Raw genomic sequence first — 14,956 nt, forward strand, 5'->3', positions numbered from 1 at the left:
GATGGCCATGTTGAGGTGTACGTGAGAAAAAGAGTGAGCGTGTGTGAAAAACTTGTGAGTTGAGTGTGCTCCATTTGTGAGGTTGTGAGTGTTAGCTCGTGTGTTCACTTCGTGAGCTCGAGCATTGCAGTTTCAAGTGTGCGCTGCAAGGGCGTTGGGCATGTTAGCTCACTACGTGAGCCGAGGTGAGTTCTCTGGAGTCATCTTTTGTAATATCTAGTGTGATAAATAAATAGTTTACATTTTAAAGAGTACTTTGTCAAAGTTATTATTGAGTATCATTTTGGACGTCGAAACTGTTGGATTTTCTCCGCATAAATTTGAGTTTGTAGCTGAGTTATATTTAGGGCCCGCATTACGTTTCCCAACAGGATCCAGACACAGCTCGTCACAAGTTCTAATGGTGATAACGGTGGTTGCCCCATCTTCAGACAGCCACATTCCTTGCGCTTCCTTTTAAGATCTATAGGCAAAACAATCAATAAACTGGCACTGGCCTACTTGTTGCTCATACAATTTAGGCGAAGAGAGACATTGTGGAGAGAAAAAAGGAGAGGGGGAGGCAGGAGCTGGTAAAATGGAAACTCCATTGACAAAAATATTGGGTGACACTGTAGTGAGAGGTCTCAATAACTTGGTAGGGTGTGACATCCAAGTTGAATGGTGCATTGCTACTATTGACTGATGCTAGTACAGCTCAAAGACCCTGAACGTCTCACTCCAGCTGGTAGGGATGAGCCTTGGCTCACCGGATCAAGCAGTAGCGGGAGAGAGAGAGTTTCAAGGAGAACCTTCTCCAACTCTCACAAGGTACATGAGCTGTACATTTCCAAATGCACCTCGATGGTGGATAATCTATCAAGTTCTTCATCCCTCTGATATGAAAGATTTTTTTTGTTTCGACATTGCTGGCGAAGATGACCATATAAAGTTTCAAACTCGTCATATCTATAGAACTCATGAATGGTTCTTACACAGGCTCTGCAGAGACCTTATAAGCTCAAACAGGTTATTCTCAGATTCAATATTTTCCACTGCTGGAGAAGCCATGGTCAAAAACGAAAATTATACTTGATTCGAAAGTTCTGCAATATGATCCCTAGTTTTTTATGTACAAACAAAATGCAACCTGAAATTTGAAATATTACATCGTACAGTTTAAAGTAAACTATGATAAGTCACTTGAGGAAGCTGCTTTTGAAAAGACAAACTACGACTGAGCTCTCTCACCACAGCAACTAATGAGGATACCACAACTCAACAGTATTCATAACTCTACTGTCTTATGCGGGGAGAATCACAACTGAAATTTTTACGGAAGGTCTTCACCTCAACAGTATTCATAACTCTACTGTCACCTGCTGGGTCAACCACTCGTTACTTTTAAAAGGTTATTAAAGGCACCAACTTGGGCATCTGTTTGCTACATAAATTCAAAAGTGAGGCTTTAGTACATTTCCTAGGTTGTGCCACAAGATGAACCTATAGTATTGAACTATTAACCTCCGAGGTTTTTGGTTTTTTTGGCCAACTCCATAAAGCCAAGAATACAGAGCTCATGGCACCAGACAGCCTACAACCGTATCAAATGAAAGATATTTTATTCCTGTCAAACGGCCCTCATAACATGTTTAATGACCGTCCGGCGCAAACCCTGGAAAGTCACAGCGAGCATCCCTTGCCACAAGACCAAAACTACGCGTAATGCATAGGCAAAAGGATTCACGGGTCCTAGCAGACCTGTCATATGGAGTTCTTAGTTGGTCTATGAAAACGAACACGTTTAATCACTTTCTATCGTAATCTACGGACACTGAAAGAAAGCAGATTGACCAAAGATATATATTAACAGGAAAATGAATCCGCATTTTGAAACTCAACTGTATGTACTCAAACGGATGGCACTGCAAGAACATTGGCAGGTCCCACTCAGGCCTATCTAAAACTGCAAATTATGTACAAATAAGTGCCACGTGTGGTCTTCATTGGAAACAAAATTTCCTTCATTGGAAGTGCCAGGTTTGGGGGACAAGGGTTTGAAAGGGTTGTTGGTCAAAAGATACATCTTGCTAGCTCATCATGCTGGATTTCAGAAGCTTAAAGAGAAGCTTTCACTGCAATCATACTTGTGGCATCAGCAGAAGGAACGGTTTACTGAGATCATTACTGTTTTGCCCTGTCTCAAGCATCACCACTGATACTTAGCAGCAACTAGAACCTCTTCATATAACTGAGCAGCATGATCCCAACTGAGGTCCTGCATCATTCCTCGTCGTTGTATTCCATCCCAACTGTCCTTGTAGTCTCTGTAAGTCCATAAGCAGTTTCCTAGCGCATGTATCAACCTACTGGTTTCAGCTCTATCAAAAGTCCATCCAAGTCCAGTCTCGTTGAATGGGTCAAAGGTTTGTACTGTGTCTCGCAACCCGCCAACAGCATGAACAACAGGAACTGTGCCGTATACCATTGCATACAACTGATTCAAGCCACAAGGTTCAAACCTTGATGGCATCAGTAGGACGTCAGCACCTGCAGTTATACGATGTGCCATTTTCACAGAGAAACCAACCCATCCACGAACTTTATCACGGTGTTGACCTTCAATTTGCCTCAGCATGTTTTCAAGATCAGATCTTCCAGTACCTAACATCACCAATTGCAGATCCTGACTGACCATCCAAGGCATGGCCTCAGCAATGAGGTCCACTCCTTTCTGGTGGTCTAGTCTTCCAATGAAACCAATAAGGGGGACATCATCACGAACTGGCAAACCCAGCTCCTTCTGTAAAGCAGCTTTGCACTGTGGTTTACCAGTTTTAAGGGTTTCAAGGGAGTAATTTGTATAACCATCAGATTGCAGGTGAACATCCAACTGTGGGTTCCACTCATTCATATCAATACCATTGACAATGCCTCTCAATTTCCAATCATTCTCCTTTATTATCTCATGAAGGCCCCAGCCACCTTCAGATGTTTTCAGTTCCCAGGCATAACCATGGCTAACAGTCACAACTCGATCAGCTGTTTTAAGTCCAGCCGCAAAAATATTAAAATGCTCACCGCCAACTGGATCATAAAGTCTGAAAAGATCAAGATAGTGATCTGGCAGTCCTGTAAGAGAAAAATCATCCACTGGACCACGCCCCTGAATATCAATAAAAGCAGTCTCAATTTAAAAAGAAAAATGAATTGAAACACAAATGATTAAGTTTTAAACTTTTGAATCAAGAAAGCAAGAGAAATCTTGAAACAAATCGTATCCAATAGGAAGCAGCTGCCTTCATGACCATCTTTTAAATGGACTGTATCTGTAATGGATGCTAACAAGTTCAAGAACTCTTTTGATACAAAAGGAAACTAGGCCATTATCAATCCACAATTGTGTGCGCAGAAATGGATGCTTGCAATCACAAGAACATTTGAAACATTTATCCCTAGCTAAAGGGTGCAGAAAAAAAGCTTCCTATTAACAACAAAAGAAAGAGCATAAGTAGTATAGCAAGCTTAGCTTCACATGCTAAGCCTCAGTTTACAAAAGCATCAAAAGGGAAGTGGTTAACCCAATGATGTTGCTTCATGGACTACACCATCACAAGAAGCAACATGTTTTCATCAGTTAAGAAGTTCCCAGCCCCACTTCCTAATATAAAGACCCAACCAAATTTCAAACATTAAGCCACAAAGAAGCCTTTCTCAGATCTCGAGTCTCTTATATTCTTGCACGTGAAAAAAATGTTCTTTGTTTGTCCAATGTAAAGTTGAAAAATCGTGACAAAAACAAGGAAGCAGAAGCAGCTACATCATGTCTGCTTGAAGTAAAGAAACTTTTGCCCTAGAAGTTTCACTTTTTTAAATTAAGGGTGAGCATGGACCACCAAGCCTATCCAGGGTTGGGTCTTGATCCAGAGTCTTCAACTCGACACCCACAAAGATTTATATTTATCACACATTTATCTCCTCAGTAACATACCATAAAGATGTTGATATACTAAGTAACCAGCAATATTTAAATACCTATCCAACAAGACCAGGCTTATTGAGATTAAAAATCTTTTTGTGTTCATTGAAGGGTAAAAATTTCAGTATATGTTTCAACTTTGAATATATTCCCAGAAGTAGTAGTATGCTTTTTATGCATGCCGAATAGAAAGAGATGTGGTCTTTAACAAGCTAGGAATCTATAGTTTAGAATACAAAAAAGAGGATATTGAGGCTAGATACCAACTTTATTATTGGATAGTATCTAATTATTTTGCATTATTACCAGATTTCAGCATCGTTTCGTCAAGATATTCTGAACAGTGAACATTATAATAGAGAAATAGTAAACAAAGACATACCTGATGGGCAATATTGTGAATGACAAGCACAGATCGGGTATATTTCATTAAACCATGGTCACGATAATATGCCTTCAGATAAACTGGCAGCAATGCCGTATGCCAATCATTTGCAATGAACACTAAATTTCCATCTCCATAGCACACACCACCACAAGGAACATGCCAAGGGACCTAGAGTAACCACCTCATGATGTTAAGGTCCCAGCCACAAATTCAAGAGATGAGTAGAAACAGAAAGCACTTATGTGCATGCTAATATGCATGCATGAAATCACAAGAAAGAATATATTGTCCAGAACATCAGCAACAAAAAAATGGATGAATTCATTGCCTACTAAAGTAAATATTACAGGCTGCCTAAGAAAGTTGTTTAGCTTCAGCTCTCTGGGCAGTTTGCACTTTGCAGGGCATACGCTCTGGACAATCACACCCTTTCTTGCAACTGTTCATCTCTTCAGCTAATTTACATATAGATGCTGAAGAAAACAAGATCCTCTCTCCATAACTTCCTTCTGAAAATATTTTTGATCAAATGGACAAGGATGAAATTTGTAGAGGTATGTTTTGCATGAAAATATTAGGGCACAGGAACTACCAAAAAGAATGTGGGCACATATTGATGCAGCCATACATGTGTTGTCTTTATACAATGCCTGTTTAGATGCTTGGGGCTAAATATAGCCAATACTAAGTTGATCATCAAGGCTGGTAGGCAGACAACTCGGTCATTGGACCTAACCAAATTGATAAATCAAACCATCCAAAAGACCCATATTCTGCATGTCAAAACTAACTATATACAATTTAAGTGAACTAAACTTCTTGTTAGAATAAAGAAGTCAAAAAAAAAAAAAAAAACACAAGGGTGTGGTGGTTGGTGAAAAAGAAAAAATAGAGTTTGCACTAGAGTAAGGAAATTTAGAAAAAGGTCAGATGTCAAAGATCATGTGGCACATGATTTTTTGGTGTATGAACATTTCAAGCTCACAGTTTGCAATATTATCCATGACGTCAAATGATTCATGATATAAAAGAAAATACTCAACTCTTATTCAAGCATAGCAGCCCCCTTGGATACAAACTATAAGGAAATTGAAATTCAACTCTGGAATTCTAGTTGTTCGTTCAATAGGAGATTCATTATGTGGAACAGCAATGCTACTACAGAAAATTTATAGGCTTATTGGTCATTTAAAGAAACTTCAGCACCATACCTCAACTGCAGCTTTGCAGAACAAAATCATGCGCTTCAAAATCACCTATAATAAGGCAAGAGCAAGTCAAATAGATGCTAAAAAATAATAAAAAGAAAGCTTTTCATAATATAGTATTATACATAATGAGAAACATACATAAGGAGATAAACATAATGGAAATTATGTCTGCAATATATTATATGTATGCACATACGACCACATTCACCGCACACGTGCACAAACATATATTGTGCATGTATGCTCCAACAAAAGAATTCAAATTCATGTTTTCTGTTTATTTAATCAGGCTTAGCAAAAGCATCCCATCAACTCACCTAAATACATACAAGTGATCCATTTCAAGGGGAGCTTATTCCAGTTCTTGGATATGGTCAGAGAAATCCTCCCTATAACTGATGGCTGTCACATGCAACCATTAGTAAGTCAAACCACCTTATTCCGGAGAGTGTCTGACTGTGTCCTGGGAATGCCAGGAACAAGACGTTCTTTCCTGAAGTTCCCAAGAACAGGGTGCGCAACAAGGGCGAGGATTGGCACATGTTTGCCCGAATCTCTGGAACGGATGCTCCATGCCAAACATATAGCATCCACTCCCTGCCATTCTGCCAAGAAAAATGCCAATTTGGCAATGCAGTCCTCCCTTCATACATGCCTATTGACCCAATGGCCGAATGCCAAGAGGGCAAGCATCTATTCTGCAAGGCAGAACATGTATCTAAAGTCTTCATAGGTTAACAAGAAAGACCATACTGAGAAATGTGATATAGGCATTGCATCACATGTGGAGTGCAGAAAAAGAAAATAATGGCCACTTTAAACGATTGCATTTAAGAGCCAGAAAAAAGAGTTGATCCAATGTTTCTATCAGCTTAGCAGATTTTCCCATGAACCATGATTCGAAATACTCAGGGAAGATCCATATTACCATCATTCTTTGGTTTAGCTTGAAAATTTGGAACAAGTTACAACAAAAGCAGAGGAACGAGTATCCTAAGAACAAATTTGAAATTTAGGCATCCAGAATCATAAATCTGGGGGGGAAAGCAAATGTAAAGATGAAAGCAAAACAACTTTCAGCAAAGCCAATGTTCCTGAAGAACTACCAAATGAAAGGGCAAAAGCAACATACCAAGTGATCCCCACCATAAATATCCTTTTCGCTGTGGCGGAACATATGATTATCAATAAATACAAAATCAACCCCATCAATATAGGCATGGTAGTAGCCTATTTCAACGTCCTGCAAAGTACGCATACCTTGATTAATGAATAAGCTAGAAATATTTCTGCCTATGGGCCTCATGTGCATATGAGAGAGAGAAAGAGAGAGACGAGCTACAACATATCACAGACCTGTCCACCCACATTGATTCTTTTGTTTACACCAACATATTTTGCTTCATGGTAATCGCCATATCTTGGTGCCACAACCTACATAATGAACATAATTATCAGTTCAACTATGGAGACCTTACTAATTGGAGCTTAACTTGTAACAGTTTACAGCAAAAAGCTTGACGTTAGCTGCAATAAGGATAAATTAACTTTATCAGCAAGAATCAAGTGATAAGATCATTAAGTACAAAATGCCTTCAATGTGAAATGTGAAGGATTACACTACTTTCAGAAATTGTTTGTACACATAAACACTGACTGGAAAAATATGTTTGCAGTTTTGCTTCTAATCTGTAAAACTAAAAACAAACATTGGCTTTTCAATTAGTAATGTATCATCATGACTAGTTACTTACAGGGCCACAAAGGCACATGGGATAAATGCTATCATATCAATATCTTACCATAACTCTATGGCCACGCCGAGCCAGAGCCTTAGGTAAAGCACCAGCTACATCTGCCAACCCACCTTCAGAAATCCAAAATGTATTAGCATGTATGCAGCAGAAAAAACAAAGTATTATGTAAGTAGGTAAAGTTTATATCAGAACTGAAAGGAGGAAAAAACAAGAGAGGAAGAAATATATATATGAATTATGACATGAATGGTGCTAATACCATAAAGGAACTGAACAGACAAAGAAAGTAAAGATAAGAGCTATAAACACTTAATATGGTACCAGTTTTCGACCATGGGGCACATTCTGCAGATATGAGTATGACATTCATCACATTGGCCCCAGCCAATGGAGGAAGTTTTACATCTTCTTCGTCAGGCAGCATTTCAGGCTCTTCAATAATCTCATCCATTAGATAAACTGAACCATCCGACTCAAAAACCTCATCACCCTTCACATCATAACCTTTAATTCGTTCAGTAAGAAAAGGTGGCAATACAGCAGGTTCTGGAGTTGGCATATGTTCTCTTAGTTGTTCTACTTCTCCCAGATCGGCTTTGACAGAAAATGATGAAAAATTTTCAATCCTTCTAGGTTCTTGAGCAAAGCCATTCTCTGAAGTTAAACTAGTTTCTCCAAACTCTCCTTTCAAATCTGTTTGTGCATTAAAAGGTTTATACTGAATATCTGTTTTAGGTTCTTCTTCAACATCATCATCATCATTACCAGAATATGTTGGATCTGCAACCGAAGCTGACCGGTCAAACTTATCCCGAACGATCCCACCACCAAATTCTCTATCAACGGCTCCCTGCTCCCTGTCCTCTTCCGAAACTTCCATACTTGATACAGAATTATTCAACTTAATGGAATTAGAAAATTCTTGCTCAGGATGAAACATAGTCTGTTTGATAGATGAAACAAGTTCCCTTTTTTCTGCAATCTGCATTTGAAACAATAACAAAGAAAATAATGCTAAGACATTGGCTACTTCATGTCATTAATTCTCTCCATAGCTCTCATAGAATCTTCATTTCCACTGAGAAAAGACAATTGTACAATAACTTTTTTTTAAAAAAAAAAAGATAGACTTAATCAGGATGCGTTCATACTTCACCATGTATGAAATCAAAGGAAGTGTTATATTTAAAATCCACAAACAAAATGCACTAACTCCATAAAATTGACAAAACAAGCTTACTCATATGTAGATCACAATATTGTTATGGGTGTAGGAAATTCACTTTCAATATAGGTATGATAGTTTAACTTTAAAGTATATTCTTGGTTTATTGCATATTATCAGCACACTGCAGGCAAGTTTTTATATTCAAACCATTGTCACAAATTTGGTTTTCGGGTATATAACGGCGAAGTTTTTCTCTGGTATAATATGATAAAGTTGAAAATATTGACAGGTTTTAAAAAAGTTAAAAAAGCTACAAATAAAATGTAACAAATGTAAAAAATAAAAAATTGGTAATTAAAAAATGTAAAAATGCAAAAAAATGTGAAAACTTTGAAAATAATAAATGTTTTTTTCAAAAAAGCATGTTTTACCTTTTTTTTTCGCTTGAAATTTCTTTTAACATCTTTTTGTGTGTTTTTTTTCTAACAAAACGTGTTTTCTGCGACAATGATTCAAACCAAGGGGCTTCCATTATAAATTCATAAATACTGGTAAATGGGACGTCCATAATGTTTAGGAGTACGGAACGTGCATAAATAAACATGTAAATCTAAAGTACGAGCAGATGTGACATTTGGACTTCAGAATTAAGTGAATATTCACACAGACATGAATACAAGCACATGCCATGTACATGTGCATCCACCCAGACGGTGACCTGCATAGTTTTCATACTACATGTCATAAGATGTATATGTATACCCGTTACAAGGGTTATGCTGGAAGTAGGTTACATATCCATGAGCTAGATCCATAAGATGCACTCTTATGGACCTACACCAAATTATAGAAAGAAGTGAGATGTTCTAGAAGAAAAAATGAATTGCAAGTATCACGCAGAATCATTGAAGGACTTGATTTTCAACACCTCATTTATCTTCAAGGATCATTCTCTTGCAAAGTTAGAATTACCAACTTCAGAACATTCTCTAGTGTGGCATCTGGCTTACAATGTTGACTATTTGCAACTATCTAGTTTTAGTTTTATCAGCCACATGATTTTTTTACCCTCTAACCAAACATATAAGGTAACGAGAGCAAGGCTCTATCCGATGGACCCACAATAATATGTCAGTTCCTCTAAAGGCGATAATCATCACCTTGAGCTCACAGCAGAAATGTAAAAAAGGTGCTATCTGACCTCCGTCGATTACCTTCTCAATGTCATTCTCCTAAACAACTCAAAGTGCAGTAGTTGAACCACAATTATTAGCTCCCAATACAGAAGATAGCAAAGTGAAACAATTTTGTTTATTTGCTAAAAAAAACCTCCTAAATCCCTCTTTCTGATTTAATAAGCATATTCATAGGTGGGTAGAAAATCTAGAAGGTAAGCAAAACCAACCACAGATTGTTACAACACATGAAGAAAAATGCAGTAGATTCCTTCCTATGTAGCATATAACCGGTGTGACCGTTGCCAAAGTTCAGAAAAGAGAATCATGTGTTATTAGATCTTCCAAAGGAATGCTACGTTAAAAAATCTAGAGAAGTATTCTTTCAGAAAGACAACTAAAATGCTAGACCCGTTAATCCCTTAAGCCCAATGAAACAATTAATTTAAATGGACAAACGGAGTAAGAGAGGACACTTAGCATACCAAGTCATCCTCTACATGACAAAGCTAAATATAATTTAAAATTTCAGGATCGAACTGCACATATATAACAAGACCAATGTCAGACATGTCAAATGAAGAAAAACGGTAATGCCTCAAATGTTCTACCTGCTTAAGCAGGTCATTCTGCATGGCCAAGACCTTCTTACTCTTCTCGATGGTGGAACGCAGAGCCTCATCCGCACTGCTTTCATTCTCTCCTCCTTCTTCCCAGCTTCTTGCTATCGACTTCACTTCAGGGTATCCATTCCGCCCCTTGCTTTTCCTTGACTTCCCCTTGCAATACCCAAAATCCAACCTTGCAGAAACACGCAAGACCCTCTTCCCACTCAAGACACCCAGATTAGTTTCATTTCCAAAGACCACATTTTTCATGGAACCAGTGCATCTTCGGCTTCGACATTGAAGAATCTGGCATGGAAACAAAGAAGAAAAGCGGGTGGAAAGGATGGAACCTTCCATGCCTTCAACCAAGGAGAAGCTCCCAAAATTCGCCATGCTTGTTAATTACCAACAAACCTGGAACCAAGGATCCGGAAAGAGCAGAAGAAAAATCAAATAGGGAATTATCTGCAAGGATTCTTCAAAAAAGATGAAGGCGATGAAATCTTAAAAAGATGGAATCCAGAATAAAAAAAAACGATTAATAAGAAAGAGAAGCCAATTGGAGAATCTGTGCGGAGGAACTAAGAAAAGGGTGGCAGAAAAGGCAGTAATGAAATCTCGGAAAGCGAAAACAAGAACTATGAAAAGCACATGGGAAACGTTCAAAGCAAAAAAAAGGGGGAGAAAAAGGAGAAGAAAAAAAAATGGTGGTTGTCAGAAAGAGAGGACCCGCAGGAGGAACATACTAACAGGAGGTGCTACCAAAAGAACTAACACATTGAGAATTTGAAGCTAGGAAAGGTTGGCAGTAGAGCAGAAAATTGACCACAGAACGAATGGCGAAAAAAGGCAGATTATGCGATCAAGATATTTTAGGGAAAAAAGGGTATCGGAGGATCACAAAAAAATTGAGGTGGTGAGGTGAGATGTAATCGACGGGGAAAATGAAAGTCATTATGCTGAACGTGCGTCTTTCAAGAAAATGAAATCATATATTCGTGAAAAGGAACAAAACCCACAAACCAGAAATGTCCAGCTTCTTGGCATTATTCTTTCATGTCTTCCGGAGGGTGGGGGGGGGGAGAGGGGCGAGAGAGAGAGAGAGTGGGAACCACCAACATGACCTGATCAGTTTAAATGGAATCGCCAATGTAACAATAATAGGTATCTATTGCTCAAACTTTGTAGGATTAATGTAGACAAGTAGAGATGGCTAACTGTGACCGCAATTGTAGAGAGAGATAGAGACGAGAGAAAGACTGCTGGATCGCCACATGTGGAGAACCTGAAAGCCAAGCAGGTACTGGTGCCGGCGGTTATGCCAAAGTATATGGAGATGGCTGTTTCAACCTTCCTCTTCTTTACCACTTTGGAGAAAGTAAATTCCCCTCAAGACTTGCTTCGGGCTCAAAAGAATGGGATTGATCGTTTTGAACCGGTTTCAAGAAAGTGGTTGGTTAATCGAAAATTACTGAATAGAAATCCCCCATTTCCATCGTCCACCAGGTTAAAGTTTCGCTTGTTTTGGTTTTTGCCTTCCCTGTGAAAAAGGTGAAAGCGATCACTTCAACTGGAGAAGAACGTTAATGTAGTGGAAGACCTTCGATTTGGCAAATTAAGTCGTCCATGCGTAATTAGTTGCCTCTATTTACTAAAAAGATCACAAATTGAGAAGGAAAGAAATTGATTATTCGAACTTTGTTCACTTATAAAATCTTAGTCTACAAGTAAAAAATCATGAATATTGTTCCAACTGATTTGTTTTCAGATATATGGGCACACAAGATGACAATATAGAAGGGGAATCATGTGCGCTTAGTGAAGGAACCGAGGCCATCCAATTTTGTAGGTCCACCTTTTTGAGGTCTTTCTTTTTCACCAACGTGAAGTGAGGCGCAGTTCAATTTGATTCATGTTCCCTATCACGGAGGTGATTAGCTACATAAAATAAAAATTTAATATCAGATTCCCCATAGGGCCCATCATCACCATCTAAACTATTGCACACGTCTGATCTGTTGGAAGTTAGTAGTTTGGACATACGCGGGACGCACTCTACACTTTGCAGCAATTTATTGGCTCGCCGACTATGCACCTCCATTAATCGAAGGAGCATGGATCTCCCACCCCAATTGGTCATGATCATGGCCGCCCGCCCCAGGATGAAGATGACAATCCCTACCAACCAACCTGATGGCGTCGCGTGGTTGCCCCTGTTATCATTTAAAATTTAAAACTGCTCTTGCTCCCGTCCTACGGGCAGGATTGATCTTGTTTTTGTGTTTCATTTGAGTATGATAAGAAACTGCAACTGGAAATTTGAACACCTCCATGGTAGATTGATTAGAGCCATGGTATGGTGTCCATATACGCTGCTTCAATGATATTGAAATATCATCCTTAGGGTGAGACTTCACCTTCTTTGCCTCTTAATTTCAATAGCACCGACACAATCAGAAATTTGATTACAAATAGAAACCAAATTCTACCTCAAACTGAACTTGGAATGAAAATTTCAATTCTAGTTTCTCTTTGTGTTTGACAATCTGGATTCTAGAATTGAAAATGACGTGTCCCATAAGATATGGGAATTAGAATTCTAAGATTGATGAATTAAAAACATTATGACACGTAACCCTAAGGAGATATGTAAAAATTTTTAAAATTCCGAAAATCATAATTCCACCTCTTATGATAGAATTACAGTTCCTGAATTTTGATAAATTCAAGAATGAACCTGCAATTCCGGAATCAAAACTTTTTGTTTGGTAATCAATTCTCGTTTCATAAAAAAAAAATGAGAATTTTAATTCTAAAATTTTACAATTTCAGTCTCATTAAACAGTGTATTTTAAGATATGAAATGTCGAATGCAGTGCAATTGAAGCATGTGAAGCCCATATCCAAATTAGGTCCAGTTAGTTCTAGCCGGACTGGTTAGTAGCGGACAGGACACTGCACGTGACTGGACATGCGTCCATCTTCGACGTGTGACTCCACTATCTCAATTATGGCATAGGTAGGGGCACCTTTTCTATTTCTACATGCTTTATGAGAGAAGAGAATAAACAAAATATGATCAGAGGAAAGTAGAACATTTGGATTCAATGGTGATCAATGACTTCTGTCTGCAAAATACTAATTTTTGTTAGTCAAACTCTAGATGATAAAAAATTTTACTTGTTTTATAGAATGTGTTTTATGTGGTCATGTTTTTTTTCTGTGACACCAAGAATCCATAAATAGCTAGTCTATAGCGTGTAGTTGCTTTAACATTAAATGCATCAGGAACCATTGGGTTTCATGTTTCAGGGGGTAAAAAAAATGTGTAGCTGATGATCCACAAACTACGTATTCGCTAAGTGAAGTGTAAGCATTAAATTTATGTGTGGATTTGAGCATTAAAGTTAAGAATTGGAAAAGACGAATACTTCTTATAAGAATCTCATAAATCGTACGTGCTGCACCTCTTTCTCTCAATTAAACATAAGTAACTATTTGTGGCCATTTGAAAGACCACAATTGAGAATCTTGAGTTTATAAATATTCATGCTTTCCTGGAAAAGCTAAATAGCGACCGCAAAATTTTGATTTTTGCAATATAATAATATTGTTGCACTGCAACTTTACCAAAAGCAAAGATGTTCACTATTAAGTAACTTTAGCTAAATGTTTCTCCTTCTCGTCTTGTCACTGGCTTCGTTGGCTTATTGTGCGCAGTGCATTCAATTCTCCAGTACTTGAAAACTTGACGACAAGGCGGACTGTTTGCTTACTGAACGAACAATCAATTGGGTGAACGATCATCAAACGCCTCAATAGACCACCCGATTGAAACTTTACAGGTGGTTGCGTTTGGGAATCCAGGAAGAGCGTCCAAAAGCAAATCTCCTTTGATGACCACAGAACTCGGCAACTTAATAAAATCTCAACTTGTTCCAAATGAACACCATCGTCAGTACTTTAAAAGGTCTCCTTTTTGGATTAAGACGAAACTCATGATCCGACTTTCGTCGCCGTATTTAGAATGTGTTAATTCGGTCGTCGCCTAGAGCATGCTGCAGTTCGTGAACTCCGTGTTTCCATTGCTCTTTACAAAGCACAGCTTGCTACAGCTGTTTTCTGCAGTACGCAGAAATCTTCACAAATTCAGACATGATTTTTTTGGTGCGCAGAAGAGTGTAAGTTCCAATTCCTACTTCGGCCACAAGGGAACTCCTCTCGTGTGGTAAAGGTGATCATTACTTGGTAAATGATCAAAATTAAGGATGTGATCAGATTTCAATCATACATACCCTTTATCATATCTGATGTATCGGATGTTTACATGATCAGATTAAGTGGTAATGGGCATCTTCTCATTTTTGTAAATAATATTTTTCTAACTAAAGGGGTATACATTTACATTTTTGTTAAGCCTTTATTTGATATTTATGAATCAAACTAAGGACTGGCTTTTTACCAGTCACTAGTCTGACCAGCGATACCACACCCCGAGATAAGAGAAGGTGCTACGGGTTACACCATTTAGTCCAGTGCAATTTGATTTCCAACTTCGAGCATGATCTCTCTGTCATCCGAAAGAAAAATGATCCATTTACTCCAGCTGTCTACATTGTGAAAGGATGTATCCAATTTATGAGCGGTATTGGAATAAATCCATGGAGAGGCCTTGGAATTCTCTGTTATAT

At 38.3% G+C, this 14,956-nt stretch overlaps 1 protein-coding gene across 4 annotated transcripts; it reads right to left on the minus strand.

Annotated features, from left to right (window-relative positions):
- Positions 1–1,828: 1,828 nt before the first annotated feature.
- Positions 1,829–11,456, minus strand: LOC116247350 (granule-bound starch synthase 2, chloroplastic/amyloplastic). 4 transcript variants are annotated; one of them, XM_031619497.2, is made up of 9 exons: positions 11,289–11,456; positions 10,269–10,679; positions 7,636–8,296; positions 7,360–7,424; positions 6,914–6,991; positions 6,690–6,800; positions 5,558–5,602; positions 4,341–4,514; positions 1,829–3,145 (listed from the first exon to the last, which is right to left on the minus strand). In XM_031619497.2, the coding sequence occupies exons 2-9, from the start codon at positions 10,656–10,658 to the stop codon at positions 2,189–2,191; spliced, it is 2,481 nt and encodes an 826-aa protein (XP_031475357.1). In that variant the 5' UTR covers positions 10,659–10,679; positions 11,289–11,456; the 3' UTR covers positions 1,829–2,188. The 4 variants fall into 4 exon arrangements, with proteins under 4 accessions (XP_031475357.1, XP_049931877.1, XP_031475358.1 ...); XM_050075920.1 differs by lacking the exon at positions 11,289–11,456 and adding an exon at positions 11,041–11,261; XM_031619498.2 differs by lacking the exon at positions 11,289–11,456 and adding an exon at positions 11,012–11,261.
- Positions 11,457–14,956: the final 3,500 nt, after the last annotated feature.

This window comes from Nymphaea colorata, chromosome 2 (genome assembly GCF_008831285.2).
Source record: "Nymphaea colorata isolate Beijing-Zhang1983 chromosome 2, ASM883128v2, whole genome shotgun sequence".
NCBI classification, from domain to species: domain Eukaryota; kingdom Viridiplantae; phylum Streptophyta; class Magnoliopsida; order Nymphaeales; family Nymphaeaceae; genus Nymphaea; species Nymphaea colorata.